The sequence below is a fragment of the Mus pahari genome, chromosome 10 (genome assembly GCF_900095145.1).
Source record: "Mus pahari chromosome 10, PAHARI_EIJ_v1.1, whole genome shotgun sequence".
NCBI classification, from domain to species: domain Eukaryota; kingdom Metazoa; phylum Chordata; class Mammalia; order Rodentia; family Muridae; genus Mus; species Mus pahari.
The window spans coordinates 4,671,122-4,683,214 of NC_034599.1; the positions used below are offsets into that span (position 1 = coordinate 4,671,122).

The window sequence follows — 12,093 nt, forward strand, 5'->3', positions numbered from 1 at the left end:
CTGTTGGTTTTCTCAGGAACCAGGAACATTCCGCGGTAAGAACACAGACTGCTCTTCCATTACGTCGGAGCTTGGGAATGGTAGAGAAACAAATCAAGAAAATGAAGGAAGCATGGAAGAAGGAGAAGATTCCGATTTCTGAGTGTTACTTAAAAGAAACTTCCTCGAAAGCCCTCCCTTGGCGTTGCTTAAGAAACCTACTTTGGGAGCAGTTTACCCTCCCAAGCCCAAATAAAGAGCGTGCCTGGCTCCCACTAGTTTAGTTTATTCTAGCTCTGCAAGTTGTGGCTTCCAGATAGGGGTCGGCGGATTTCTGGATGGTCCTTTCGATCCCTTTAAAGGTGGGGATCGTGACGGAGGATGTGGGAGAAGAAGGCGGGAGGCGAGGGCTGGAGAGTCGCGGTTGACATAGTAACTCTTCAGAGGCTCTCCCTGGCGGCTGCCACTGAGGCCCCGCCTGTGCCCTCTGCCTGGGAGCCTGGGGCCGCCTGTCTGCGCGGTCCAGATGCGCTCAGGTCAAGGTTCCCTTCGCAGCTGTCTCCCAAGCCCCTAACTAGTGACTTCCACTCTGGCGGGCAGGGAAGCCATTGGCAGAACCTAGCCAGGCAGGCATCTGCATCTCTTCCCTCATTATCCTCTCTCTGGCATTGCTTTGCTCGGGGCCAGCTCAGTTGGTGACGCGACCCCTTCTCCCCAGGTTCCCATCCACGGAAGCAGGGCTGCAGGCCGACCAGGCGCTGTGCCATGAGCCAGAGCCCCAGGTTCGTGACCCGGAGGGGCGGCTCTCCTAAGGCTGCTCCTGGAGCCGGCGCGCGGCGCAATGAGAGCCAGGACTATCTGCTGATGGACGAGCTGGGAGACGACGGCTACCCGCAGCTCCCGCTGCCACCATATGGCTACTACCCCAGCTTGTAAGTACGGGCGAGGGCAGCAAGGGTTGCAGGAGTGGGTCCCGTGCGCGGCTCACCAGCGATGTCTCTCCAGACTCCCAGACAAGCGAGGGGTGCGAGCGCGGATGGGACGAGGCTGGCTGCCGGTGAGCACTCAAGGCTACGCTCACCCTCAGATTGAGCCCCTGTGGTTCCCGCCCCACCACAGGTGGTGGGATACCAGGTCACCACAGGGGACCTAATGCTTTGTCACCACAGGGGGAAGGGGAGCTATGCTTGGTCAATTTCCTGCTATCCCGAGGAACTCAGCTCAACAGGCACGATATGAATAGGTTCCAATTTTCGCTCCAGTGATACATTTTGTGTGATCAGAACTCTAGGGTCTTTGAAAAAACCCACCACAGTGCACTCTCCAGTTCTACCAAGTCCTCTGGTCTTGAGCACGGATTACTTAGGGAGAGAATGGGCAACCTCCTTCTCACCCTGGAGCTGAGATTAAAAGGGGGAGATAGACTTTAGGATTTTGTACCCGTAGGATAGAAACACAGACCAGCTCTTTACTAGTGGCATCTCAATAACTACAAGCCTTTATTTAAAAACAGCAGCAGCAGCAGCAGCAGCAACAACAACAACTGACCCTCCCCCCATGAGGTTGGTGACAGTGGTGCTGGGGAGGGACAGACAGATAATAGAGTGGAGAAACAAAGTCTTCATTCCTCTTTGCCCCTGGCAGGCTGTGAGCACTTGTGTAGTGGGCCGATAATAGTATTTCTGGCTCTTTACACCTTCGCTTAATCTCTGCTTGACTGAGTACCCAGGTTTCCTGGCCTGTCACTGCCATCCGCAAGCTGTTTCCTAAGAAAGCCTTTATCAGTTTGGTTGGTTCTTCTAGAGTATGGAGGGAGGGTGCTATCCAACCCACCTCCATTCCGGGGGAACCTGGCAGACCCTCATGACATAGCTTGGCTTTTAGGACAGTGATCAGGGCTGAGAGGGTCAAAGCCTGCTGTGGTTTATTTTCTTGGTGAGAACTGAGCCCCCAGGAAATGGGGCATCTACATTTTCTTGAGGATGAAAAAAAAAAAATTGGATGTGGTTCCATTCATCTGAGCTGTGCAAGCCAAACACATTTACACTAACCAACCCTTCCATTTCTGGGAAATTAAGATATAATTCAGACAACATAAAACTCACCTCTTAAGTTGTACTGTCCAGCATTTTTTTCCTAATGTAATAGTCATTATCTTTTATATCCACAGTCAATAGGTAATTGCAGGACATTTTTGTCAGTGTTATATTTGCTGTCCAAGTAGAAATCTCTCTCCTTCTCCCCTTCCCTCTGCCTCCCTCCCTGAGTGTGTGCAGGGGTGGTACTGTTCAGATGTGCTTGCCCACATGTTAGTGTGTAGAGGCCAGAGATGGACCTAGATTATCTTCCTCTACAGTGCTCCACATTACTTTTTGGGGAACAGGGTCTCTCACTGACCTGAAGTTCATCATTTTGCTTAGACTGGCAGACTAGACTCTAACCAGGTGCCTGAATATGGGTCCTCATGATTTTGCAATAGGCAGTTTTACCGACTAAGCCTTCTCCCAGCCCTAAAATGTTGTCTCTTCATACAGACTTAAAACTTCTCAAACTTTGATAGGCACATGACCACCTGGAGATTCTGCTTGGATATGCTTCTTGACAGTATAACACTAAAGACAAGAAGATGTGTGGCAAGACCAGATAATTATAGAAAAATGAATTGATCCTAGAATTTCATACATAGCTATTGGCAGTTTTCCTGTGAAGCTGGGCCAGGTGGTCCATACCCATAGTCTTAGCCCTGTAGGAGGTTTCAAGTTTGAGGTCAGTCTGGGCAGCATGAGGAGGCCTTGTCTTAGAACTGAGTTTTGGCAAGCTCTGATGCTATTTAGTAACATTATCAATTAGCTAAATTAAGGGATTTAGTAACTGGATGCCTTTTCAAGAATTAGATGGTCTCATTAACAGAACATTTTTAATCTACAATTTCTATTTTGATTTATTTCTTTGTCTTTAGGAAAATGGTTTGCTTTAAATACTTATTCTGTTATCAGCAGTGAGATTAAATAAAGTAAGAATTCCAAGTTCTCTGAACACTTTCTATAATGTCTTCAAATGCAATTTACTGTTTAAACCACTAATTTCTTTAAATTACTATTGTATATAATAATTTGTATACAATTATATATTCAATAATTATTTATTTAGAGCAGGTCTCTAAATATACTATTTAGAGCAAAAGTACTTTTCCCCTTCAGGTTTGGAGTTTCAGCCCACTCTTCATGTGGACAGGTAAGGAACGGGACGCAGAGAGACACTGTAATGGGCCTCACCTCAGGACGGGCACCATTTGTTGACTCATGCTGAGAGTGAACCATCCATACACCACATCTAAAGCTTTTCTTTCGTAAGTCTGTTATTTCCTTCCCCCCAAAAGTTCAGGGTTATTTTAGTCCACTGTGTTCTCTGTCAAAATTTTAAGATTTTACAGTTGGATGAAAATATAACTGGAAAAGTTTAACCAGTAAACACCAGTTCTTCCATATGTAAGACACAGGAGAAAATCCTGAGGAGAATCAGTTCCCTTTGGCAGAGGCTTTTAAGCTTGTGAAGGGGTGACTTTTGTTTTCGTTTTTGTTTGTTTTGTTTTTGCTTTGTTTTTTCCCATAGTCAGATGTTTGCTGGTGGAGTTGTAGCAACCACTGTTGCATCTCAGGTACAGGGTGGCTAGTTTCTCAAATCATTGACATTTCCCTATAAGATTCCAGAGCTTTGTTAGTGGCTATTCTGGTGATAAAAATTCACCTACTCTCACTAAGAAATTTTCTTTCATATTTCTCTTCTCTTTCTCTCCCCCCTCTCTCTCTTTTAAATAAGTTTATTTTTATTTTTAAAAATATTTATTTATTTTTATTTCTATGAGTACACTACACTATAGCTGACTCCAGATACCCACCAGAAGAGTGCATCAGATTCCATTACAGATGGCTGTGAGCCACCATGTGGTTGCTGGGAATTGAACTCAGTGCTCTTAACCGCTGAGCCATCTCTCTAGTCCCACATTTCTCTTCTTAAAAAGAATGTTTGTACATGTAGTTTTAGGACTTGACTTTGAGGATTGTGGGAAATTATCTTGTGGAAGACCAACTGCACATTCTCAAGCTTTGGAAAGTGGGAATGTCAATATTTTAATGATGGTGCTTTTGAAACAAAGATTATCAGTTTCTTTTCTCTCTAATTTCCAATTAGGAATGCTATATCCTATTACAGCCATTTTGAGTGATGAATCAAACAGAGTCTCAAGTCCAGCCAAGGCCCCAGGAGCTCCTTTATTTAAAGGTGTGTCTCTAGTCACACCTTTAAAACCACTATAAAAACTTATGCTACCACAAGTTTTTCTTGTTGCTTTAAAGTAACATTATCAGATTGCTCATTGTTTTAGGGTTTTTTTTTTTACCATGTCATTATTCACTGTCTGAACATAATAGTAACAATTCAGTAGTTTATAGCCCAATGACCAATTGAACTAAATCAATTAGTCTCTGTTGCTTTGAAACACTTTAATTTCAAACTAGAATTAAAACCACTTGCCACCTCCTGAGTTTGATCCCTGGGGTCTAATCTCGGGAGGGGAAAATTAACTCTGGAAAAATATCCTCAGACTTCTGTATGTATACTGTACAGTAATGTGCACCCCCAATAAATAGGTGTAAAAATTACACCATTGTAACAAGCACACTGTAATAATATATTTTAAAATATTTTCAAACATCAGCAACTTGACAGGCTGGGTATAGATATAGCTCCATGGTAAGATGCTTGTCAGCATAGCCAAGGTCCCTGCATTTGATCAAAAGTACCACAAAACAAAACAAGAACATTATTTAAATTGCTAAAAGATTATAAGGGATTGCTGTATGTCAGGAACAAAGATGCCAGAGAGAATATAAAGTGGGAAAAGTTTGAGCTGTAAATGAGGCAAGAGCTAGAACTGAATGCAACCAGGACTCTCAGAACACTGAGACGTTAGGGTAGGAGAACGATGTCCACTAGCACCAAGTCAGAACAATTACCAGGGGGGAGACATTTCCACCCCTGGCAACTTCAACTAGAGATGCTCATCAAGCCTTAGGATCTTAGTGTATTAACCCTAACCCTAAGTCATGAAGAAGGAATAGTCCCATCCATGTTGACTGATTAGGAGATTCATCCACAAGCAAGTCACTGAAAATAGGCTCACTACAACCAGTGACTGAGCACACTGGGAAACAGTTAAGTAAGAGAGTGAGTTAACAGCAGAATCCACTATACAGCAAGCTGAAAACAGCAATGTTAGGGCCTTAGAAACTAAGAATAACAGTGTAGCCGGGGGAAAGATGTAAAGTTAGTGTGTGTAAAGTATCACAATATAAAAACAGAAAACCTTATGGAAAGAATGAAACGGAGAAAAGTGACAGATGGAACATCTACAAAAGAAAAGAGTGCAATTCTATTTTACAAAGTTTTTATCAAAATTATTGACTTATTGTGTGTATGCATATATGTGTGAGGATACACCCATAGAAGAAAATAATCCAATTCTACTTTTAAAGTTGATTACAAGTGTGTGTATGTACGTGTGTGTGTGTGTGTGTGTGTGTGTGCATGTGTGTGTGTGGTATGTGCATGGTGATTGCACATGACTGCAGTATGTGCTCCTGTGTGCATGTGAAGGACAGAGCAGGACTTCGAGTGTGTTCTTTTATGGTTCTTTGCCTTACTCCCTCTTATAGTGAGACAAGGCCTCTCTCTGACCCCTCTGCTTCTCTTTCAGCTAGCCTGATTGGCTCGTAAGCTTTTGGAATCAGTCTCTACCTCCTGATGCTGGACTTACAGGTTTATGCGACCATATTTGAATTTTTTCCCCTTGGGTGGTTGGGATTTGAACTTGGATCCTCATGTTTTGAGAACAAGCACTCTCATTTCTTCAAACCCCAAAGAGATATTTAATTCCATTTTATGTTTCCTATTAAGAAAACGAAAATACACAGGTAGTGTTTTGAACTCAGTGAGAATCGTAATTAACTGTTAAGCCCTTTGAAATAACATCAGTAACTCTAATGACAAATCCTGAACTTTGGTCAAAGCAGGCAAATAGATCATCTATTCATGAAAAATATAACTTCATTTTAATTTTTGAGATAGAGTTTCACTAGGTTGTCCAGGTTAACATTGAGCTCACGATGTAGCAAAGGTTGAACTCCTGCTGAGTGCTGAAATTACGGGTGTGTAGCACCATACATGGCTGAAAATACAATTCTTAGAGAAAAAAACTCAATGAAACAATTAAAAATACAATTTGGATATAGAATATTCCAAATGCAGAGATATATAGAAACATCAATGACTATCAACCAATGTTTAATGGTGGAAAAGTTTATGTTCTAGAGCCGTGTCTCAGGGGAAGAGCAGGTGTGAAAAATCAATGTTGGTCTTGGTTTTCAAGTTTCATTTAGGGATCAGCACCCCCCTAGCCACTCACAATGCAGAAGGGTCTCACCCTTGACTTAATGGAGTAGGCTTTGCAGACCTGTTTTTTTTTTTTTTTTTTTTTTTTTTCCAAAATGTCCCATGGCTTGAGGTAATTAATAACCACTGGGAAACACTGATTGTCATGAAATGTTTTTAGAGCACCAGCATTGTGCAATGAATGATCCTCAAATGCACTTGACCGTCCATAGCACTCGCTCTAGTCAGAGTGTTGTTAATGTCTAAGGAAATGGCACATCATTTTTCTCCATACAGTTATGTCCTCTGGGTTGTCAGAAGTAACTTCCCAGGACAATTTGTCTTTTAGAGAGTAAAAATCATTAAAAAATGACATTTTGTTGAGTCCACTCTTCTTTTTGTCGTGTCTCTGTTTCATTAAAATGCTAGCTATAATTGGATCTAATGAGTTAAATTACCATTTGTGATTGCTCTTTGTTTAGGAGTATTCTGTTGGTTTCAATGCAAGGAGACATCTCCATCTTTACACCATGTTTCAGTTAAGCTCTGGCATTTAAAATTTGGTATGTGTCTCAATATTCTAAACCACTAGAGTTGATTGAATCACAGTTCTTACACAAACAAGTGTTACAGCTATCCTGTAGCACATGGCTGTGACATAACTGGCTTCCCATTCAGCTAATTGAGGTTTTAGGAAGAGAAGAAAAAAAATACTAAGAAGAATTGTATACAATGCAATGTAAGTTTCTGTTTCTACAGACAACTGACCCAAAATATTTACATCTATCTGGGGGATCTCACATTTTTGGGATACCTAGTCTGTAGTAAGTCTTTTTCTTGTACAAATGTGGTTGAGTCTTAAAAGCAGCCACTTGGCTATTTTTAATGTTTGTTTTACAAATAATGATGGAGAAATTTACAGATGTTAGGCATGAGCAGGAAATTACAAAGCTGGCAAGTTTTCATGCAAGCCCAACCCAGTGCATTTCAGAAGCGCATGTGGCACGCATGTACAGCAATGTCCTCTACCCTCTCAGCATCCCACACAATCATGCTTGTACACACAAACAGGGCTCAGCACAGTATCATCCCTCCCTTATGCTTTCTTCCTTTGGCCATAGATAATATGAAAAGTCACATGCTGGCTCTGATATGTGCAGCCAAGATATCTGTGACATGCTCAGTATATTCAGAAGACAGGAGAACAAAGATCGTGAATCTGCATGACACTAGGCATCTTTGACTATGTCTTTCTATTTTTAAAGTGTTCTTCATCTTTGCTGGTCAGAGTCAACCTACGTACTCCAGACATTTAATTGCTTTCTGAATCTATTTACGAATCTCTATTGACCTGACATGGTTACATTCAGTAAAGAGAATTTAAAAATTTATTGTGGACTTTTAAATTAATTAACTAACTAACATCCCAGGTACTGCTGACCTTCCCAGTCCCCCGTCACTGAGACCCTCCCCTATCCCTTTTTGTCTTCTCCTCTGAGAAGGTGGAGCTCCCCTGGTTACCCTGCCACCTTGGTGCATCAATCTCTCCCACTGAGGCCAGTCACAGAAACCAACCAAACACACGGACTGGAATGAGGCTCCCTGCACATATGCAGCAGATGTGCAGCTCAGTCTCCATGTGTGCACCCCAACAACTGGAGTGGAGGCTCTCTCTAATGCTGCAACCTACCTGTGGCATTGTGAACCTTTCCATGCTTCAGAGATATTAAGCAATTCAAACTGGAATAAAAGCTGTGAGGTGTGAGCGTTCCAAACTCTTATTTTACTGATAAGGAAAGAATCGCATAGCTAAGAGGTTGATGGATATAAAATAATTGTTTTTCTTACCTGATCATGAACACTTCACATTCAAGAAATGACTCTCCTAAATCCATTTTAACTGAGACTCTTCAGTGGCCCTGTATTCTACACAGTGCTGTCCTAAATGACAAACAGAATAGGAACAGTTTTAAGATTTATTCATTTACTTATCATCATCATCATCATTATTATTATTATTACTATTACTATTATTATGCATGTGTGTGCATACATGTGTGTATGTTTGTGTTTGTGTGTACATGTGTGCAGATGCCAGTGAAGACCGTAGAGGGCATTAGACATCCCTGGAGCTGGAGTTGCAGGATGTTGTGATCTGCTTGATGTGGGCACTGGGAACCAAACTCACGCAAAAGCAAGTACTTTTAACCCCTGAGCCATTTCCTCAGCTTGTACTATAGGTGTTTTTGGTTTTTTGGTTTTTAATTGAAGTTATGCAATTGATTGGTGGGATGCAATTAAACTGACTTCATAGTTATATGTTTCCAGAGCACTGCTTAAAGAACCCAATTCACTGCTATTCCTTATGGAATCCCTACAGTTCCTGACATACACACATATACACATTTATTTATTTCTTGTGCATGAAGAAAGCATTTCACACTATTTCTAGGATCTACTTTTGAACTTTTATCCCCCACTGAACCCATGGAGGCTACTGCCTTTAATGTTCCCATAGGCACTGCTGATTAAAGATAGGTCACAGCAATGATAGATACCCAACAGAGCTTTAGGGCTTACTTATAATATAAGACTCATGTATTTTCAAGCTTGTTAAATAGGAGACATGGGCTGATCACTAGGAGAAGCCAGCTCTCCCAGCAGTCATTAATTGCCAGTAGTTCTCAGTCCAGGGGTGAGACCCCATGGAACATCCCTTCTGCACATTAGCATGTCTACTGATACTGACATTGTTCTGGTCTTGTTTATGTAACCATTTCCAGGAGAGACTGTTTCACACCAGACTGCTTTGTATTCTGGTTCTTTTTGTTTGTTTGTTTGCTTGGATTGGTTTTGTTTTTGTTTTTTGAGACAGGGTTTCTCTGTATAGCCCTGGCTGTCCTGGAACTCACTCTGTAGACCAGGCTGGCCTCGAACTCAGAAATTCGCCTGCCTCTGCCTCCCAAGTGCTGGGATTAAAGGTGTACGCCACCACACCCGGCTGTATTCTGGTTCTTATAGTCCTTCTGCCCTTTCTTCCATAATGTTCCCTGAATAAATGCAGGAATTGTGATGTAGATGTATCCACTGGGGCTGGGCACCCCATGATCTGTTGGTCTTTAATGGGGCTGGGCTCCTCATGACCTGTTTGTCTTTGATGATGTCTAATTGTGGTTGTCTGTCATGAGCTCCATTTTCTGTAAAGAGATACTTCTTTGATGATGGATGATGGGTATATTTATCTGTGGGTATAAAGAGAAGGTTTAGAATGTAGTAATGCTGGTCTAGCAGAATGGTGATTCTTTCTAAGATCTGTGACCTCACTTACTCTGTGAAGTTGGCTAGGTTTCTAGTCCCAGGCATGGGAACAGACCTTTCCTTTCGAGTGGGTCTTATGATCAGTTAGGCAGCTGTTGGTTACCACAGACAAGTAAGTACCGCTTATTATACCTTTATGAATATCTTGTCATGCTGCTCATTGCTGAGATTCATAGATGCTGCAGCTGAATAAAGCTTGCTTCCTTCATTAGCAGCGTGCACAGTATTTCCTAGTTCTATGAAGGCTAGACTTCAGGAAGGAGGCTTTTAGTTAGAGTTTGCTAGAATCATCCAAGTGCTATATGCTAAGTGTATGATATCTTCAGCAGTAGGAGGGTCTTACCCTCAACCTCTGGGAGTCAACCATCAATAGTCTAGACTGTTGGGAGACACTTGGAACCCCCTGACCAATACTTCAAAAGGAAATTTCTCATATCTTCTAATTTTTTTTTTTTTGTCTGTGGTTCTTTTGGGGACCATTGTCATATGTGAGTGTAGATAAATACGTATTTAAATGTCTTACGTATAATTTCTACTAAATGTAAAATAACATGGTTCCTTGAGGCTTTATCAAATGTTGATGTTATCTGCCCTGTTTCCTCTCTTCTCCTTCTGTATTGACCTCTCTCCTCCCTACTTGGATCTTCCCCCTCTTGGCGCCCTTCCCTACTTTTTCATTTCCCATTTTATATCACCTATTTTCCTTTCAAGAGAGCCCTCCACTCCCACTATAGTCCCTTTGTACTTTCCTGGTTTGTGTGCTTATTCCATGTTGGAGAATCATACCTGAAGGTTTAGAGATAAGAATCACAGATGAGCGATCATGTAACATTTTATCTGGGTCTGGGTTACCTTACTCACTGTGAGCTTTTCTAGGTCCATCTATTTACCTGCAAATTTCATGACTGCAATTTTTTTTTTTTACGGCTAAATAGTATTCCACTAATATACAAACCACACTGTAACACATTCACCTGCCCCCTCCATTTGTTGTTTAGTGCAATGTTAAGCTCTGAAATCACTAACAAAACAGACCCTGCAGGATTCATATATTAGTGTGTGTGTGTGTGTGTGTGTGTGTGTGTGTGTGTGTGTGTGCAATAGTGATGATCAAAGAAAAAGCCATCAATTTGAGAGCTGTGGGGCACAGAAAGGGTGGGAGAGAGAGTACCTGGAAGGGGTTTGATAGGTGAAAGGGAAGGGGAAATGATGTAATCATCTTTAAATTAAAAATGTAGTTTAAAAATAGGAGAAATATATATCCCGTAATTATGAAATATGATACCCAGTGTGCTGGAACTATGAGGAAACATGAAAGGTTAAGGGCAACCATCTTTTACAGTCTGTTGCAAATTTCATTGGCTTGCACTTTATATTTTCTAGCTGACAATAGAAATATTGTTGGTTCTTTGCTTTATTTACATTAACTTGTTTGATTCTCATGGGAAACCCAGTGGCAATCATTATAATTTCCACTTGGAAGAGAAGAAAGGAGGAAAGAGAAGTTCGTAATGGCCCAAGCTCTTCTTCAGCTCATTGCATTGCTTTTTACAGAGAGCTTATTAGTTCACACATTTTTCCATAAAAGTTTCATAAAAAGCCTACATATCAATTAAAAAATTAGAATTATTTTTAAGGTTATATTTCTTTGTTTTATTTTATGCATATGGGTATTTTTCTTGCATATATCACATGCATTCCTGGTAACTGAGGAAGTAAGAAGATGGTGTTGGATCTTTTGGAACTGGACATAGGGATTGCCATGAGCCACTGTGTGGGTGCTGAGAATTGAATACAGGTCCTCTGCAAGAGCAACAGGTGCTCTTTGATACACTTCTCTATGGTTAATAATGCCAATAGAAATAATGGTAGCTAACATTTAGTACTTCTTCTGTGACTAGTACAGTTCTAGTAAATTTATTCCATGTATGAACTCATTCAGTTCTCTCAGCATTTCTCAGAGGAATTTGTTATCACCTGCATTTTGAGATGAAGATATGATATGTGTGTAAATTAAGGAATTTGCTAAAGTATCCAGCTAATGCTGATCTCATGCAGGGTACCTTCACCATTAAGATTGCTTTGATCAAAACCCAACATATTTGACCAATAATAGTTTATATCACAGTTTAATGATTGTTGGAAATGCATCTTTTGAAAAGACAGATGGGAAACTTTTGTTGCTTTGGTTAAAGGAGTCTTGGTTTGAACTGTGAGATATGGAATGTTTGAGAGAGCTCTGGACATTAGAACAATGCCAGGGAGAGGGATGACAGCAAGTTTCACTGGTAAAGTGATGGGGAGAGACTGTGAAATGGGAGGTGGGATGGAGAGCCAGTGTGGCAATTTGGCTGAAAGAACATTAGG

At 41.3% G+C, this 12,093-nt stretch overlaps 1 protein-coding gene across 2 annotated transcripts in view; it reads left to right on the forward strand.

Annotated features, from left to right (window-relative positions):
• The first annotated feature begins 268 nt into the window (after nt 1–268).
• The window catches only part of Trpc6 (transient receptor potential cation channel subfamily C member 6), a 104,839-nt gene continuing 93,014 nt past the window's right edge, over nt 269–12,093 (forward strand). Inside the window, exons 1-2 of one of the 2 annotated variants that reach the window (XM_021206404.2) lie at nt 269–341; nt 698–911. In XM_021206404.2, the coding sequence (XP_021062063.1) occupies nt 745–911 (167 nt within the window). In that variant the 5' untranslated portion in view covers nt 269–341; nt 698–744. Of the gene's footprint in view, nt 342–697; nt 912–3,253; nt 3,329–12,093 lie in introns of those variants that run through there. The other variant, XM_029543160.1, reaches the window with a different exon arrangement.